The sequence below is a fragment of the Fukomys damarensis genome, unplaced genomic scaffold, assembly GCF_012274545.1.
Source record: "Fukomys damarensis isolate Sample0158 unplaced genomic scaffold, DMR_v1.0_HiC HiC_scaffold_23, whole genome shotgun sequence".
In the NCBI taxonomy this organism is placed as follows: Eukaryota; Metazoa; Chordata; class Mammalia; order Rodentia; family Bathyergidae; genus Fukomys; species Fukomys damarensis.
This window is the reverse complement of record NW_022900935.1, coordinates 64,291,022-64,309,055: the sequence shown is the minus strand read 5'-3', so window position 1 is coordinate 64,309,055 and position 18,034 is coordinate 64,291,022. Positions and strand designations below refer to the sequence as shown.

Here is an 18,034-nt window from a genome sequence, read left to right as displayed (position 1 = left end):
CGGCTTCGCGCGGAGGCGACGCTCTAGCCGCCAGCTGGCGTTCTAGGTGGGCCGCTCTAGCCGCGAGGCCGCCAGGCATTCGAGCTGGGGAAGGCCGCTCTAGCCGTCAAGACAGAGGTGCATACGAGTTGGGAACCGTCTCTCTACCGGCTCCCTGCGCTTTTCCTGACTTCCGAGATTACGCACAAGCCAGAGCGCCGCGCAGGCGCACACGCAAATGTGGTTGGGTTGGCTGGGGGATGTTTCGTCACCCCGTGAATTCGCCGGGGTCGAGCCCACCGCCCGCCCCAGTACTCAGCTCCCTGGCTTCAGGCACCCGCCGGCGATTTCTAACCTTCCCTAACCGGAAGACCTGAGCCCCTGGGAACTCCCCAAAAGCTCGGGATTGCCAGGCGCGGTGGTTAATCCCAGCTACTCTATTGGTTAAATCAGGAAGATCTCAAATTCGAGCCTAGTCTTGAGCGATTTAGCGAGAGCCAATCTCGAACCATAAAGGGGCGGGGTGGGGTTCATATACATCCGGAGTCCGGCTCTGGGGTCCAGCCGGTAGCGGGCAGTGGGCTGCGCAGTGAGGGGTGCCCCGAATGTCCACTGGGACCTGCTTGAGAGGACCGGCTCAGCTGGGCAGAGACCTGCAGAGCTCCGAGTGGAGAAAACTACCTGCTACTGAAAACTTAGTCCCCATGGTGAGTCACTGAGGTGAAGGCTGGGTGGTTAGGGTGCACTCATGGGATAAAGGGGTCACCTGTGTGGGTCAGCTGTAAGCCCACTTGACGATGTGCTCGAGACATGCTTTGAACCCGATGGGGCCTGCAGAGCCCCTGCCTCCACAGGCTTCAACAGACAAGTGCCTTTGACCTTGGACCTCCAGATCTCTGAGAAATACACTTATAAATTTATTGAGACAGGGTCTCACTATGTAGTTGAGCCTGACCTGGACCTATGTAGCCCAGGCTGGTCTTGAACTCAGCAATCCTCCTGCCTCAGCCTAGTGCTGGGATTACAGACGTGCATCACGCCTGGCTTATTTTCTTTTAAATCACAAGGTCTCGTGTTTTTTTCGTTGTTGTTTTTTTTGTACTAGGGATCAAATTTGGGACCTTGCGCTTGCGAGGCACATGGCGGAACCACTGAGCTATATCCCTGGCCCCTCTCTGGTATCTTTATGCCAACAGAAACGCACTATGACACTGCCCACCTTTCGAGGCGCTGGGCTGGGGATCTGCACACCACACCAAGTGGCCCAAAGCTAGGCTGGCTGCTCCACCAAAGACTCGTACAGTTCAACATACATTTTATTATCGCTGTTCTGCAGAGAGATGCCAGCTGAGAAGCAGAGAAGCTACAGATCCCACTGTGGAGGGACAAACAGGAGGTCCCTCCTGAGGGGTTGCGGCCAGCTCCCAGGGGGACAGAGCAGACCCACCTCTCAGGCCCAACACAGAGGGCTGGAGAATTCCCGGAGAAGAGGCTCCCCTGCCAACTTCCTTCTCCAAGGTCCAGCCCTGGGGACAAGTCACAGACCACATCAGGACCAAAGCAGGGGGCCAGCCGGTGACAGAAGCCAGCAGGCTGAACACAGGAGGACAGCTGGGGCCAGGGCCCACTCCTGGCTCAGAGGGGACACTACAAGGAACGGGGAGGGCAGGCTAGTTAGACACAGACGGCTCAGGAGACGGGTAGTGTTACTCTGGATAGGCGTTCCCAGTCCAGCCTCAGTCGAATGAGATGAGCTGGGCCTCGCTGCCCTGTGCCTGCGCCTGCGGCCCCTGCACAGGCGGCTGCGGGACCACGGGGGGCTGCTGCTGGGGCGGGCCGCCAGAGGGCGCCATCTGCAGGAGGAAAGCGGACCCGGGTCAGCATCCCGCTCTTCCAAGATGGAGACCCCGCTGTCTGCAAGCTCCCATGCTGTCACTTGTCCCATCTGTGCGTGTGGACACGTGTTCGTGTCTATGTCCTAGATATGTCTGCAGAGAAGGGAACTGGCCTGAGAAGCCCACCCGGGGCTCACCTGGGGGTACACGGGCTGCTGCCCCGTCATGTAGGTCTGCTGGGCCGGCAGAGATGCGTCCTGGCCAGGGAGGGTAGTCATGAGATTCTGCGGAGAGGAAAGAAAGTCTGACCCCGAGACCCTTGTGGTGTCCAGGAGCGCCCTGAGGGCCGGGGTGAGCGGGCTCCTCACCTGCATGCTGTAGGGCTGGTAGCTCAGGGACACCGACTGGCCGCCCACGTAGCCCATGCTGCTGGACTGTGGGGGCTGGGAAATGGCTGGGAGGCTCTGCGGGGCCTGGGAAGCCACATTCTGCAGAGGAAATGGTGACATGGGGAGCTGGCGGGGGAGGAGCGAGGCAGGACGCAGGGGGGCAGCGGTGCCTACCTGGTAGCCTGGAGCCGGCGTGGGGGGGTAGGATGAGTAGGCAGAGCTGGGGGAGGGCCCGGCAGGGGCCTGGGGGGTTGCCTGGGTGCCCGGGGCGCCTGCTGGGTACATGTAGGCGCTCACCAAGCTGGGATCTGCCACAAAAGAAAGCCTGTTTAGCCCCCAGGTGGGAGGAAGGAGAAAGGCGCTGCTCTCAAAGGTTTTCCTTTTTGTGACTTTTGGAACCAAATTCACTCATGTCTCACACTCTCATAAAGGAAAATAAAGCCAGGAGTGGTGGCACACGCCTGTAATCCCAGCCCTTGGGAGACTGAGGCAGGAGGACTGCTGAGTTCGAGACCAGCCTGGGCTACACAGTGAATTCCAGGTCAGTAGCAACTACAACTGAGCCCTTGTCTCAAAAAACAAAAAAACAACAAAAATGGAAAATAAAACTGGTAAGGACGGGAGGTGGACCGTAGGTGGAATGGAATCAGAACACATGAAGCAAACTGTTGAGATGACTGATGGTCACACTAGGGGCCTGGGACAGTTGACCGGAGGCTCCTGAGCTACATCTGGACTCCTGCCCTCAGGCCAAACAGGGTACAGACCCCAGTCACAGGTGGGCCAGGGCACTGTTCCAGGGTCCCAGCTCAGCATTCCTGAAGGGACATTCTGCTTGGGCTAAAAATGAGCACATAGGACCTTGGACTGAGGACAGCAGCGGAGGCACTGCTTTACCCTCTGTGAAGGTGTTCAGACCACACTTGCCATGTACTGAGCTCTCCTGCTGACAGCATCAGGGAGACCTGAGCACAGCCAGAACCCACGCCATGGCTATGACAGGCACCAGGTCAAGCCAAGCAGGAGCCCTGCTGACTCACAGAGGACAGACGACCCAAGGTCACAGGAGCCAACCGGCAGCTCGCGAGTCACACCAGGGATTACACGAAAATCTCCTACATCACCAGCCAAGCACTGTGCCCCTTTAAGTAAAGAGTCCACCAGCCCATAAATAACAAAAGCAAAAAAAGGAAAAGCTTCTTCTTCCAGGGGAAGAATTAGAAGGGCACTATTTAGCAAAGATAATAGCAGGGCATGATGGTATGTGCATGTAGTCCCATCCAGTCAGGAGGCTGAGGCAAGAGAATCTCTTGAGCCCAAGAGTTCAAGTCAGCTTGGGCAACATAGGCACACGTTGTCTAAAAAACAAACAAACAATGAACTCGGGCAAAATTCAGCAAGTTAAGAGCAATTAACTTTTGAATTCTCCCTACTTATCCAGAGTAGCTTTCTTTTCTCTCTTCCTCCTTCCCCATCTTCAAATAAATTGGCTTTTGGTGGGGGGATACCAGGGATCGAACTTGGGTCCTTGTGCTTGCAAAGCAGGCGGTGGAACCACTGAGCTAAATCCCCAGCCCAAATTGGCCTCTTTTATTTAAAAAAACAAAATTAGAAAATATTAAAGCTGGATGAAAAGTGAGGTGAAAATTTGAAAAGAACTTCAGTATTGGCAGAGCCTCAGCCTCTCCCTAAGGATACCAGAGCTGACAGGGACAGGTGGTAACTTCAGGGCAGAGGACTGCCAGCCCAGGAGCCACCAGGTAGGAGCAGCCTAGTGGCCCAGGTGCTAAGGGGCATCCTGCCATAAAGGGCAGAACCTGGGCAGGCATGACGGTCCCACCACATGCCTTCCTGCCCTAGCGTGCACCAGGACAGGCATTTTGGGGGACAGGGCAACCCCTGCCTGAACTGCAAAGGGGTTCAGGAGAAAGCAAGTGACTGTGCATGTGGGCAGAATGGAGCCGGCAAGTGTGAGAAAATGCTCACATAGGGGATCTGGAAAATTTTTCTTTTTTTTTTGTACTGGAGCTCAAACTTGGGACCTTGCATTTGCAAGGCAGGTGTGGTACCACTGAGCTAAATCCCTGGCCCTTCTGGCTTTGTGAGAAAGGGTCACATTATGTACTTCAGGTTGGCCTTGAAGTCACTCTGTAAACTGGTCCAGCCTCAGACTGGAAGATATCCTCCTGCTTCAATCTCCCAAGTGCTGGGATGACAAGCGTACACCGACACACCTGGCATCTGTGTCATTTTTGTAATTCTGACAATCAGACTATGATGAAATCAGAAGACTAAAGCAGTGGTCTGAAGTTGTCTCAGCTGGTCCTAGCCCCCCACCTTGAGGTTACCTGCTGTGGTGCCAGGCATGCTGGGGTAGGGGCCAGCGGCTGGGGCTGGCTGGCTCATGTACACGCTGTGCATAGGGGAGCCCTCCACTGAGCCTGCTGGACTGAAGGTGGCGGGGAAGCTGGCCGGGCCTGAAGGCTGGTAGAGCACACCCCCAGCTGCGGGCATGGCCTGGAGCTGGGGAGAGAAGAGGGCAGGTGAGCTGGACAGGGGGACACACACACACTTGTTATCCTGGTCACACTGGAGCCTCCACCAGGGGACAGCAACAAGGCTAGCTGGCTAAATTCAGCAGAACTTGCCCTCAAAATAAAACAAAAAGGGCCTCCCGGGCGAGGCTGAGGCCAGCCTGGGCTACATAGTGAGTTCACGGCCAGCCTGAGCAGTACAGCAAGACCCAACCTCAAAAAAACAAAGGTGGGGCTCAGGATGTAGCTGTGGCAGAGCACATCAGTTTCATCAATACCAACATAAAACAGACAAGAGGTGGCAGTGGGAGGGGAGGGAGGGCAGCACGTGCCTGGGCATAGGGCAGGGGAAAGGCAGGCATCTGGGCACGCATCTGGACAGTCTGCTTCTGCTGCTCCAGGCGCATCTGCCTCTCCTTCTCCTGCTCCTGCAGACGCTGGATGGCCAGCTGTCTCTGCACCTCCAGGTACTCCTGTGGCAGAGGTGGCATGGTCAGGTGGCTCCATGTGGCCCGCGCAGACAAGCCTAGCTTGCTGGGCGGGGGCTGTACCTGCTTCTTCTGCCGCATGATCTCCAGCTTCTGAGCCAGCTGGATCTGGCGCTGGCGCTCAGCCTCCTCAGCTGCCCGGCGCAACTTCTCCCGGTGCTCCTCACGAAGGGCGCTCAGTGCCCCTCGGGCATCCCGAATCTGTGCCAACTTGTCCTGCAGCCCCTCGTAGTACACTGTGGACAGAGAGCAAGGCAGCCTTGGCCACTCCAGTATAGACAGGAAGGGTGGCAAGGCAGGGCTGATGTGGTCAGCTGGCTCTGGCAATCAGTGAGGCTCAGCCCTCTCCCCAGGGCTCACACCTGTGCTTGGCACCGGAGACTACCGCCCACCGAGACCCTCTGGAGATGCCTGTGGCCTCACTAAGGGCCAGGCAAGGGGACCCAGGCCTCCTGTGACAGATCCCAAAGGTGCTCCCAGAGCCCCCCATCTGAGGAGCTGGGGCTCTGTGCACGCACGCCTGCGCTCGTCCAGCTGGTTGAGCAGCTCAAGCAGCTGCGGGTGCATGCTGTTGATGGACTGGAAGAGGGAGAGCACGGCGGAGTCATTGGTGATGCTGCGGCCCCGCATGTGGTTGCTCTTCATGCGGTTGACAAAGGTGGTGACGGCATTCTGCAGGGCCTTCAGGAACTGCTCGTGGCTTTCCTCCGACTCCCCGTTCTGGTACTGCTGCTGGGACACAAAGTGGGTGCTGAACGCTCTCCCGGGGCAGTGGCTGCCCTGTCTGCCAGGCCTGAGCAGACTTCATGCCTGCTGTTCTCAGGGCCTGGGGCATGCCGGTTCACACGCTAAGAAATGAGGGCTGAGTTCAGGCTCAGAAATCCCAGGAGAGGTGAGATTCATCTCAGTGGGTCTGGGCTGCCCAGGAATGGCTGCCCTGAGTCCTATCTGGAGGGGCTGGGTCCCAGCCCCCAGCCCCACATAGCCGAATTTTGTCATAAGCCGCAGGGGCCTAGCCACCCTCGCTCCAGCCCAGCCGGCCAGCATTTCCTCACACCGCTCACCTCACTGAAGGGGGTTCCGGAGGAGGTTATGGGCTGAGTATCCATTTCTGGGAGGGGAGCCTGGCAGAGAGCAGAGGGTCAGCGGACTTCTGGCCTGGCCTAGTCCCACCCTAGCACAGGGAATCAAGCGTAGAGGGCCACACCTCCACTGCGCTGGCGGGCACCGGGTGCCCCTCCCCAGGCTGTGCAGCTGCCTCAGTCAGGGGCGCGGGTGCAGACGGCGTGGGGCTCTTCCGGGCTTCCTCCTGTTTCTTCTCCCAGTAGTTCCGGTTGAGGTACCGCGCAAGCTGCACAGCAACAGAGCGGGGGTCACTCATGGAGGCCAGGAGGTCAGAGGACAGTATCTGCTGTCAGGGTCCTTACCTCAGGGTCAATGTCCTCAGCAAGAGGTGCCGATGAGTTCTGGGGAGACAAGGACGCTCTGAGTGGTCACAGGCCGAGGAGAACAGTGACATGGTCAGAAGCAGCCACTCAGGCAGGGACCAGAGAGAGCCAAAGGACAGCAGAGCCCAGCACTGGCCAATGCCACAACCCCTTGGCTCTCAGGCTCCTGATGAGAAGGGCATCTGAGCGTGCTCTTCCCTTCTTCTCAAGTAGCATGAGCTTAAGAGCTTAAAAAGGCTGATCACTTTTCAGACTTTTGGCTAAGATCAAGTGTAGAGCTTAAAAAGGCTGAGAAAGGGCTGGAAGGCACTGGACTCCAGGTCTGTGGAGGGCAGCACCTGGCCAGTTTCCCAGGGGCTCCCGGCACAGTGCCAGGCTCTTCTGATGAGGACATGTGGTCTAGGCCTCACTCGCCCCAGTCCTGAGGCCCTGCTGCCAACCAAAGAGGAAGGAGGCCACACAGTCACCAGTGACTTCCTAAATCGGCCACACCTTCTCCAACTGACAGAGGGGGCTTGGTGTCTTCAGCCCCAATGACAGCCCTGGGTAGGAAAGCCGGCACCCAGTCAGGCGGAGCGCTCACCACAGGCGAGGAGTACAGGCTGCTGGCGGGGGGAGCCGATGACGCCAGGGGAGAGGGCTCTGCCTTGGGATGCGCTGTGTAAGTTGACTTCTGTCTCTAAAGCAGAACAGGGAAGAGGTGTTGCTCAGGAGGAGGGGTGGAGCCTCCACACAACTCTGTCCCCCCAAGCACCTCCAGGAACCCCAGGGTCCCCCCTTGAGCCCAGGCCTCACTGCTCACCAGCCTCTCCTTCTCCTCGGCCTCGGACTGTGACAGGGCCAGGGCCAGCTGCAACTCTTCCTCCTCCTGCAGAGCCGTCTCATCCCTCTTGGGAGGCAGCTGAGGACGACAAGCACCGTAAGGAGAGGCCCAGGGAGAGGTGCTCAGGGGACAGCAGGCGAGAGGGGAGGGTACCTGGGACTGCTGTGACAGGGGGCTCGTCAGGTACTCCGGAGGCAGGTCAGTAGCGGCGGTGGCCTTTCCTTCCGCTTTCCTGGAGGCAGAGTGGGAGGCAACAGGTGACCATGCACTGATGCCTGCCCCGCACCAACGAAGTTCTCCACCAACCCGCCATGCTTCGTCCCTCTGTCCCATCAAGTGATGACAGCAGTGCCACAGGTGCTTGGAGCCTGATGGCTATACTCCAGGGAGCAACAAGGACATGGGGCCCTCAGCCACCTTCAGGGAATGGATGGGTCACAGCCTAAGCCAGAAACAGCCTCAAATCCTCTGCCTGGCCAGCTAAGCACAACTTAACTTCCTAAAGCAAGTGGATGCTGCCCCATATTCTCCCTGGGACAACAGTGGGCCTCATCCCCAGAAGGTGCTAGAAAGGGCAGCAAAACCTGTTATGATGCTGAGGCTGGGCCAGGACTTTTCTAGAGTTCTATCCAGATGATGCAGATCTTGCAAGTGGTGCCTGAGGGCCACACACTCACGGCATTACTGGAATTTCAACATAAACATGCTAACACCTCTTATTCAAAATGAGCCTTAAATTCTTTTCTACAAGAAAACTGTACTGAACAGCAGGGACACACTGGAGAAGGGAGAAGCAAAATCAAATGGCCTGCACACAGGAAATAAGTCAGGAAAGCGCTGCTGCAGAACCACTTTGTCATGAGTCCAAGAAGGGGAACCTTGGGGGCTCAGCCTCAGGTGGAACTGCTGCCCGCTCCAACTAATCACAGAAGAGGAGGAGCTTCCCAGGGAGCACACAACCTCAGTACAGCAGAATCCCCAGGTCACAGCCTCTCTTTGGAGTTCCCTTCAAAAATGCAGAACCTAAGTACAAGTTAACTTCAGACAGACCCCAAAGGAGGGACACGGAACAATGGCCTGCACCACACAAGTGTCTACATCACCAATGACAGGCTGAACACACTCTGGGCTAGGGGCCGGGGAGGTGTGACAATAAAAAGCACTGTGGTCGGGCATGGTGGTGCACTTCTATAATCCCAGCACTCAGGAGGCTGAGGCAGGAGAATTGCTGTGAGTTTGAACCAGCCTGGGCTACATAGTGAGCTCCAGGTCAGTCTCAAAAAAAAAAAAAAGCAGTGTGCAGTGTGCAGGGCCGGGGATTTAGCTCAGTGGTTCCACCGCAAGGTCCTGAGTTTGATCCCCAGTACCACAAAGCGGGTACCTGGGCACAACGACCCTGGACCCCTACAGTGAAGCAGGCACCACCACAGTCAGTGTCTGGAAAGATAACGATGCTGCAACTGCCTCAGAGAATGAATGTCCCTAGCTCACCTGCAGTTTAAAATAGAACATGAATGTGTGTGGACACACGCATGCGTACACACACCAGTGTGCCACGGGAGGAGAGAACAATCTAACCAATGTGGCAAAACGCCCACAACTGAGGAAACCGGGCAAATGGTGGGCGCATGTGCCTGCGTTCTTTGTATTACGCTTGCAGCTTTTCATCAGTGTTATTGCCAAGCGTTAGCCAAAGTCAAACATCAGTGACTGGTCTGCAGGGGTCCTCTCGCATTGCCCTGGGCCACAGCACCCCCGGCCTCCTGCCCTGCTGGTCAGCGTCCCCTGGGCCTTCCAGGTCCCGTTCCCAGGGTGCTGTGGCCAGGCAGGCACTCACTTGTTCAGCTGCTCATAGCAGGGTTCGCACACGCGCACCTCCTTCTCGATGCCAAACTTGGGGATGGTGGAGTACTTGGAGGAGCACTTGCCACAGAAGATCTGCCCACAAGCCCGGCAGTGGTGCTGTAAGAGGGGTGGGCAAGGCAGGCCAGGCCTGGTTACAGGGGCCTGACTGGCCCACCAGCCAGAGTGCAGAGCCACAACCCCCTAGGGCGGCAGGGCACTCACCTTGCGGGTCACCACCCCGAACTGTACTCGGCACCGGTGGCACTCCTCAGCATCCACCCAGTCGGGGGCCTACGGGAGCAGCGGTGTCAGGACCACACCCCCCCTCCCCTGCTAAGCTAAAGGTGCAAACATCCCCCACATCCCACAGACTTGAACGAGACCCTGAGATCCCAGCATGGCAGGAGTGACTGTGCAGGCCCCACTCTGCCCACAGTGACCCAAGCCACAGGGCCCAGGACTAAGCTGCTTCAGGTGGGGGAAAGGTCCGCTACAGGAGGATTCCTCTTGTCCAAGGGGTGACCCTGACACTTCCTCCAGGTCTGAGGACGTGTGTAGGATAGGTGATGCTGGACATCAAACCCAGGGCTTCACACATTAGACAAGTGCTAAAAAATTTATTCAAAGGGCTGGGGATTTAGCTCAGTGGCACTGCACCTGCCTCACAAACACAAGGACCTGAGTTCAATCCCCACTACAAAAAAAAAATATATATATATATTTGTTTGAACTCTGTCTGTGAAGCCGCAGCTACAACCCAAGGACCCTGGGAACACATCTCTGTCTTGACCTGCAGAGCCACAGGTGCATTTCCCACTGAAGCAATGAGGGACATCCTCATCTCTCACAAAATGCTTCTCACCCTCCAGTGCCAGATAAGTGATCCCCAGGGCTTTCCTCCTTGCTTCCTCACAACAGCCAGACTCAAGAAGCCCTCACTGGTGCCCACCCGAGACTCACTCTCTCTGCGGCAAACATGGCATCACTCTCCTTGAATTCTGGGAAGACGTGTCCTGGAGAGAGGAGGCTGTGGTCACTGCTGGGTCCCACCTGGGTCAGCTGCATCCTAACTACCAACATCTGCCTCCCCAGCCAAGACCGTGCAGTCTGCCGAGCCCCAACCTGAGCAAATACCTCCAAAGACACCCTGAGCACACTGTCCCTCTTGCTGCAAACCCATCAGCTTGCCAGGACCACCATGAGGAACCCAGGAGGCCAAGGAAACACACCTCAGCTACCATAGCCTGGCCTAAAACCCACCAGGGACTCCTGCCACCCACAGCTACACCCAGCCCTGATGCAGCTTTCCTCTGGGCATTTGCTACTTCTAGGTACCTGCAGCAGCCCACTTGCTCTGGTCCCACGGCATCTGAATCCAAGAGCCCGCTGCAGAGGGTATCAGGGCCTAACTGCTTCCCTCATGTTCATGTCTTAGTGCCCAGAGCACCTCATCGTGAGGCCTTCCTTGCACTGCCCACCACCGGGGCTGTGTCACTCTGAACTGTGCTTGTCTGTGAACGTTTGTCCACATACTGTCTGCTGTCACCATCCACCCCCACCCAAGAGATGTCCAGGAAGCAGAGCATGGCTCCCACTGTGAGGCCTCTAAGCCTCCCAGAATATCATCCTCCCATTGGGCTCCCGCCGTGAGTCACTGAGGGAGGTCCAGCCTGTCCTCCCTGCCCTGTATCACTGACCTAACTGCCTGGCAGAATGGCCCTGCAGCTCCTGATAGCCAAGTTCCCTCCCTCAGACCAGACTGTGTCCCCTGCCCCTACTCACCCTCCACCTTCATGATCTGATAGGTGTCCTGGACCACCTTGTACTTGGGCTCATTCCTGAAGGCATGCGCCCAGGCCTGGATCAGGTACAGGATCTTGTTTCGGACGTTGACTTCCACTTGCCTCTGCAGAACAGGGAGAAGGTGGGGAGGGCCACAGGACACTCGAGGTACCAGAGATCACAGCATGAGAAGGGTGAAACATGGGTGCCAGGCACCCACCTGTCCCCAGGGTCTGATGAATGAACCCTCACACATTGACACTCAGGGCTATGCTCTTCCCTGAGCCCCCGACTGTATGTCTCTTCCCTTTCCCCACAACCCCTGAGCAGTCATGGACTCCCACAGGTCCACAACTGTCACTTTTTTCCTGGCTCTGGTCAGTCTATACCAGGCAGGCCCAGTATAAAGCATTGCCTCAGGGCTGAGGACAGAGTGGCTGTGAAGCCTGCACAGCCTGGAAGGGCCCCTTACCCTCACATGGGCAGCCCAGCCCCCATGCTGAGGACAAGGTAGGACAAAAGCAGCTTCAAGGAAACAAGGATTTGGGCTGGCCTCCGCAACCGGTCATCAGTGTCCTCTCAGTGTCATTGAGGGGGACAGCCTTGTCCCCATCAATGGCAAACTGGTCTAGAGGACCTGCAGCAGGAGCTCCTCCATCCAAGAGGATGCAGCACTCTCATCCAAGCATTAACCAGGCCCCAACCCCACTTCGCTTCCCCGATCAGACGAGATCAGGCATATTCAGGTTGGTATGGCCATAGACCGAAATTGTGCTCAAATAAGGACAGCATGAGACTGGCCAATGTTCCAGTGAGGACCTCTGAAGAGCCCGGTATCTATCAGCTTGGACCCTGAGGTAAGTGGGCTCTGGGCAGCACAGGTCTACTATGTGACCACGATCCAGCCCTGGTCCTAGCAGATAGAAAGCTGCTTCACCTTTGTGGGACAACTTTCCACCAAGCAACAGCCACACCACTCCCTGCTCTGCATCACAGCGCACATCACAATCCCTGCAGGTGGCTCTGGGACAATCTACCAGGGATCTAGAGGACTATTCCTCTTTTGAGGGAGGGCATGAAACCCACCCTCCCTGAAGGGGCTCCTGCACTGCAGTCTGCCCTGACTCTTCCCCTGTTCAAATCCCTCCCATCCCTAGGGACATTCTCTGGGACTCTTGTGCTTGTACACCCAGCAGCTGCAACACCGGCTCTGCCCACCAGGAATGCCATTGCCTTTCAAGATTCAGCTCCAAGCCCTGCCTCCTGGAAGTCTTCACGGGTCCTCCAAGAAGAGTAGCTGTCTGCCCTTGAGCCCAAGACGCAACACCCAGGCCGGGCCTGTTAAAGCTCTAACCTTGCTGGATTGGGCCTCAAGGGTCTATCTTTCCCTGGGCCTGAGCCCAGGCAGCACAGGGAGTGCCGACATTCCCTTCACACCCACTGCTATGCTCTAAAACGCCAATAAACACTTGGAAAAGCAGGGGTGATTACCGGTGCCGCCACCTTCTCATGACTCTGGAGGGCACCTACCTTCAGCAGCTCCTTCAGCTCCTCCATGGTTTGCTTGTTGGCCACCTCATCGTGGACTGTCTGTCCACAGTTCTTCACCACAGACTCCATGACCTGAGGATCCCAGAAAGAGAAGGGAATCAATGGCCAGGGCAAGAGCCCCTCCTCCCCCCAGTGAGAAGGCAGGCCTCCAGCAGGCGTCTCAGGCCACCCAGCAGGTGGGGAACCTCAAGCAGCAGCTTCAGAGACAGGTGGCAACCTACATACCACGTTCCCTCTAATGTATGTCTTATTGCCAAGAAGAGCAGTGAGAGCTGACCCTCAGAGCTTTCCGTGTGGACTGTACTCAGTAAAGCTACACCATCCCTCCCTCCCCTGCCACCTTTGGGTCACCCAGCTCAGTGGCATGCTTCACAACTGCAATCCAGGGTAGAAGGGACTCCACCTAGGTGCTACGTGCCCAGGAAGGTGGCAAGGCTGTCTATTGGGGTGGGGCGGGGGACCCCTGAGGCTGGAGGCCAGAAAACATGCATGGAAATCTAGTTACCTCCAGGGCATACAAGGCCACATGTGGATTCTTGTCATTGACTTTCTTCTTGATGGAATTTACAGCATATTTTGCTCTGAAAGAAGAAGACCAGTAGCAATAGCAGAGAAAGAAAAAAAATCCCAGCAAGTAAGATGAGAAACTCTGCCTACCATCTTAGTCCTTTCAACCCTCTTACGCAAATATTAACATAACCAGGTGTCTCCAAACAGCAGAGAGAAAATTCTCCACATGTTCCCAGATATGGCCATTCCCAGCATGTGGACCAACTGATTACCCGCATGAGGGCCTCACTGGTTAGCTAAGGCTTGGAAATCAGAGGGCAACAAGTGACCCCAGCACTATGCAAGGCTGCCCCTTCACTTTGCAGAACAAGTCCTCCTCACTTACTGCGTGTCCCCCTGGCGGATCAGGTCGCAGATCTGCAGGATGGACTCCCAGTCGGTTTCCAGCAGCAGCTGGCTGGTGGCTTTGTCTGCAGGAAAGACATGCCATTCAGAGGCTTGTTCTGCTGTGACTGTTTAGGTTGCCCCCGGCCCAGTAACAGAGAAGAGACTCCCTTCATTTTAGATATTTGAACCAAATCAAAACCGCAGGCAAGGACGGGGATTTGGCTCAGTGGTTCTGCCACCTGCCTCACAAGTGCAAGGACCCGAGTTTGATCCCCAGTACCAAAAAAAAAAAAAAAAAAAAAAAAAAAAAGAATCTTAATGCTGGGCGTGGTGGTGCATGCCTATAGTCCCAGCACCTTGGAAGGCTGAGGCAGGAGGATCACTGTGAGTTCCAGACCAGCCTGGGCTACATAGTGAGTTCCAGGTCAGTCTCAATTGCATAGTGAAACCCTTTCTCAAAAAAAAAAAAAACAAAAACCAAACCGCATGCAAATCCTCCAGATGCACACTGACAGCTGTGGAAGTGCCATTCTTCCCAGAGCAGCAGCAAATGGAGTGGAAATCATAGAAAATGTCTGTTGCATGCTTGTGACACACAGGTGCCATTCCAAACAGTGAATTAACTTCATCAATTCCCGCAGAATCTCATGAACTAGGTACTATATTCATCTATTCTGCAGATAAAGAAAACAAGCAGAGGTGAGAAGTCACAGCCCGCCACACACAGAGCCAGGATTCACTCTGAAACACTAGGCTCTGTGGCTTTTTAACTGTTACCTGCCTTCCCTGAGTTCCTATCTTTGCAATGCTTTGTCCTGTCCATTAGGCAAGCCTTGGACAGATAACTAACAGAGCCCAGTCCTCTACAGGCACTTTGTGTGTGTGGGAGAACTGATCTCTGAGCATCCCACTCGTACATCTTCTCTCCACATCCCTGTCACATCCAACAGACGGACTGAGGGACTACCGCAGACCGCGGCCTGCATTACCTTCCTCAAACATACAAACAACCAAATTCCAAAAGCTTATGGATTCATCCTCAAAGTACTGAGTCACCTCATAAGGCTAAGATACTCAGCCTACATGTTCCAAGAGCAAAAAAAAAAAAAAGTGTCACATCTAAGATCTCCTTAAAATTGTTGCTTCAGGATAAGGCAGGGTGGGGCAAACCATAACAACACCTAGCTCCGGTCCCCAGACAAAGCACATTTTCACGAAGGCAACAAACTTCCTCGTCCCATAATGTGCAGTCTTCAGGAAGCTCAGACAGGATCAGCAAGCATTTCCAACAAAGAGAAGAAAGGCCTTCCAAAACAACTGGGCACTTCCAGAGCCAGAGAACACATGGGGCGGCCTGGGTCCCAGGAAGCAGCCTCCAACGGGCTCCAAAGATCCAGGCAAGACACAACCAGCTCCACCCATCGATCAATATTCAGTTAGAGGTCTCACGTGAGGTTCAAATCTGAGTCACCCACTTCGTGACTCAGGACTTGTACCCAGCTAGTCTGGTGCTGTCGGAAGGGGACGAAACCAGGTCCCGCGACCACCCTCGCAGCGCCGCCCTCGCTGGCATCCAGCGACGCGCGCAGCGCCTGGCCGAGCTGGCCACACCCGAGGCCCGTAGTTGGTGCCGCGCGTCCGGGAGGCCCATAGCAGAGGAGCTGTCGAAAGGACAAACTGTTCCCCGTGGGCTCGGGGATCGCTCCCAGAGGGTAAGTCAAATGACAGACTGCTGGCTTTCAGCAGGCGCGTTACCTAGGAGACGCTCGAAGGTGCCGCTGCCTCGCCCCATGGTGACCCCGGACCGGACAGACGCTACGAGCGATCCCTCGCTCTGAGCTGGCGCGCCCCCCAACTTCCGCTTCCGCCTTCTCCTGCCAGCAGGCGCACGCGCACATTGCGGTGTCTCTTAGCCGTGAGGGGGCGAGACCTTCCGCCTGCGGCTGATGCTGGGTGCTGATTGGGCCGCGCCGAGGTGATGAGTCCAGAGAAGCAATGAACGATCTGAAGACGAGGTCTATCCAATAAGAGCGAGGAGAGGGCGGGCCTTGACTGTCGCGACACAGAGTTACGGGTGCCGGGCGGCGCGGCGGGTAGAATGTGTCTTCTGCTGGGCGCCTCTGGTGTGGGGAAGACGCTGCTGGTGAAACGCTTGCAGAATATCCTTCCGTGTCGCACGGCGTGCGAGAGGGAACCCTGGGCTGGGAAGGGAGTTACTGGGGGGTTTCCCGGCGCGAGAACTCAGTTCTGTGCGGCGCTCGGGTCCTTGACTGCCCGTACAGCTGTGCTCCCAGGATGGCAAGGGCGACCTGGGGGACCCTCCCCCTACGCGGCACACGGTAGGTTTCCGCCTCTTGCGGGTCGAAATAAGGCCACCTTTGCAGCTTGCAAAGCACCTCAGGCTCCACTCTGCGGAAGCCCTAGTGCAGCCGGTCGGTGCGTTTTGGACAGCCTGCCTCCGGGAGCGGAAAACTGAATCTCCCGAGGCCCGAAGTCCTGCCGCTAGACGGAGCAGAGCCCGGGCCGTAGTCCCGCAGACACTTTCTGCTGTCCTCCTCTTTCTCGGTCTCTCCCACTGTAGATCCTCCTGGTGGGCGTGGGTCGGAGATTCCCAAGAAGCGTTGCCTTTGTCCTTGGTGGTCGATCCTGCCTTCAGGCCTGAGCCCTTGGAGAGCGAGTCTTTTAGGGTTAAAGTCACAGTAAAATGTGTGTGCACTGCTGCTCCGGAGTTCAGGATCACGCTGGCTTTGTACTCTCTTTATACCGTGCCTTTTCCCACAGGTGGGCACCAACCTTACTGACATCATGGCTCCAAGAAAGATAACCATTCGGGAGCTCGGAGGGTGCATGGGCCCCATCTGGTCTAGTTACTATGGAAACTGCCATTCGCTTCTGGTGGGTGATAAGCCTTTGAACTCCCTTTAGGATAACAGTCTCTATCCCTGGGCTGTCAAATCATAGACCCTGCTGTGCATAGAATGGGATTTGCGTTCTGTGGTGACAGTACTAGTCGAGGAACAGGCCCTGGCTGGACTTTCTTCCCGATGGTCAACAGTCTGATTTCTGATGATTTGAGCTGTTAGAGCTCTGGGTAGGCTTGCTGAGGGTGGTCTGTCTTTTAGGCTTTGGCCCCTGGGTGTATCCTATATTTATGTTTGATTTCTACATCTCTGTGGTTGGTCCCATTCTGGTAAGGCCCATACCCCAAGTTCTAGGATGGAGAATTGATGGCCAAGAGAATACAGACTTCCATGTAGGTGAAAACAAACAAGTGGCCCCAGGTCTTCCCCACACTGCTCACTTCCCCTGCTGTTGTGTGGTACCAGAGCCCCTTGTTTGAAAGTCATTGTGGGGGCTGGGGGTGTAGCTCAGTGGTAGAGTGCTTGCCTAGCATTCAAAGCCCTAAGTTTGATCCCCAATACTTCAAAAGTCATTGTGCTCTTCATGAGCCAGATGTAAGATGCCCAGGCAGGAGGTTGGTCAGGACTCTTCCATCACAGGATGTTGCAGATGTTTTTCTTCTTCCCCAGTTCATGATGGATGTCTCTAACCCCACCCAGCTCTCTGCATCCTGCGTGCAGCTCTTGGGTGTCCTTTCTGCAGAACAACTTGCAAAAGTGTCAGTCCTGATTCTCTTCAATAAGATGTACGGATTTGTAGGCTAAGGAACTTGTGGCTGGGAGGATGGGGTTGGGGATCCCAGGGAGGAGCATTTTGGGGTATAGCCAGGTGTATGGCTTAAAAATGAGGGGATACAGCCAGTGATTGGACAGGTTTGTGACAGCCACCACTCTGATGGCACTTCTTTAACTACAGTGACCTACCCTGTTACATGACCACGGAGGAGATTCAGTCATTACTCAGGCTTCCAGACATCATTGCTTGTGCCAAGCAGAAAATCACTGTAGCGGAAATCAGCGCCCGGGAAGGCACTGGCTTGGCCAGGGTACTGCACTGGCTCCAAGACCAGCATAGAACCAGGTGCTGACAAGTGGAGAAATGTAGCTGGCTCAGCGGTGGCCAGGAGGCAGAGGATGGCACTGCGTGGCTCCTGATGGTTTGTTCTGATTGGGGCACAAGAGCCCAACATAGCTCTAGATGATAGGTTTCCTTGCTGAGCTGCATCAGAGGGTAAACTGAGATACCCAGAACACAGAAACTGCTGCTGCCTGGCCTCTGAAAGAAGGACTATTCCCGGGGCAGGGAGAGGATAGACCTGCGGGTGGCTGGGTGTCCTGTTGTCATCCTGCGATGGAGCTACTGGGACTCCTTCCAGGAAATACTTTCTTGGATGTGCTGCACAAATCATGTCACCCCAAAGTTATAGACTGTCTCAATCCCCGTCCCATTGGTACTACAGGGACAGCAAGGTGTGATCACAGCTAATACTATATGATGAAAGACAAGTTAACAAAAGAAGAGTGTAATAGGCGTTTTTTGGAGGTGTACTGGGGACCGAACTA

At 55.8% G+C, this 18,034-nt stretch overlaps 2 protein-coding genes across 3 annotated transcripts; one reads left to right on the top strand and one right to left on the bottom strand.

The window, feature by feature from the left end:
- Positions 1-1,279: 1,279 nt before the first annotated feature.
- On the bottom strand, positions 1,280-15,449 carry Hgs (hepatocyte growth factor-regulated tyrosine kinase substrate). Of its 2 annotated transcripts, none has more exons than XM_010618622.3 (22): positions 15,327-15,449; positions 13,570-13,654; positions 13,180-13,255; positions 12,654-12,746; positions 11,124-11,247; positions 10,302-10,354; positions 9,564-9,632; positions 9,334-9,458; positions 7,650-7,728; positions 7,476-7,574; positions 7,257-7,352; positions 6,653-6,691; positions 6,433-6,576; positions 6,290-6,349; positions 5,744-5,957; positions 5,289-5,461; positions 5,070-5,210; positions 4,552-4,726; positions 2,378-2,511; positions 2,183-2,302; positions 2,012-2,098; positions 1,280-1,832 (listed from the first exon to the last, which is right to left on the bottom strand). In XM_010618622.3, exons 1-22 carry the CDS (start codon positions 15,361-15,363, stop codon positions 1,716-1,718), a joined length of 2,340 nt encoding a protein of 779 aa, XP_010616924.1. In that variant the 5' UTR covers positions 15,364-15,449; the 3' UTR covers positions 1,280-1,715. The 2 variants fall into 2 exon arrangements, with proteins under 2 accessions (XP_010616924.1, XP_010616925.1); XM_010618623.3 differs by having other exon boundaries at positions 1,281-1,832; positions 5,744-5,954.
- Arl16 (ADP ribosylation factor like GTPase 16) lies at positions 14,996-17,987 on the top strand. Its single transcript, XM_010618624.3, has 6 exons — positions 14,996-15,283; positions 15,453-15,730; positions 15,852-15,910; positions 16,353-16,466; positions 17,102-17,217; positions 17,388-17,987. The coding sequence occupies exons 2-6, from the start codon at positions 15,670-15,672 to the stop codon at positions 17,557-17,559; spliced, it is 522 nt and encodes a 173-aa protein (XP_010616926.1). The 5' UTR covers positions 14,996-15,283; positions 15,453-15,669; the 3' UTR covers positions 17,560-17,987.
- Positions 17,988-18,034: the final 47 nt, after the last annotated feature.

What these genes read in the sequence shown, in the direction of transcription:
- Hgs (XM_010618622.3), bottom strand. Translation starts at nt 15,363, where the DNA reads ATGGGGCGAGGCAGCGGCACCTTCGAGCGTCTCCTAG. An exon ending in TGGCCTTGTATGCCCTGGAG is followed by an intron (nt 12,747 to 13,179) that starts GTAACTAGATTT and finishes TGGGATCCTCAG; the next exon opens with GTCATGGAGTCTGTGGTGAA. An exon ending in AGCAGCCCGTGTACCCCCAG is followed by an intron (nt 1,833 to 2,011) that starts GTGAGCCCCGGG and finishes TTCCTCCTGCAG; the next exon opens with ATGGCGCCCTCTGGCGGCCC.
- Arl16 (XM_010618624.3), top strand. Translation starts at nt 15,670, where the DNA reads ATGTGTCTTCTGCTGGGCGCCTCTGGTGTGGGGAAGACGCTGCTGGTG. An exon ending in CTCCCCCTACGCGGCACACG is followed by an intron (nt 15,911 to 16,352) that starts GTAGGTTTCCGC and finishes CTTTTCCCACAG; the next exon opens with GTGGGCACCAACCTTACTGA. An exon ending in GAAACTGCCATTCGCTTCTG is followed by an intron (nt 16,467 to 17,101) that starts GTGGGTGATAAG and finishes CTTCTTCCCCAG; the next exon opens with TTCATGATGGATGTCTCTAA.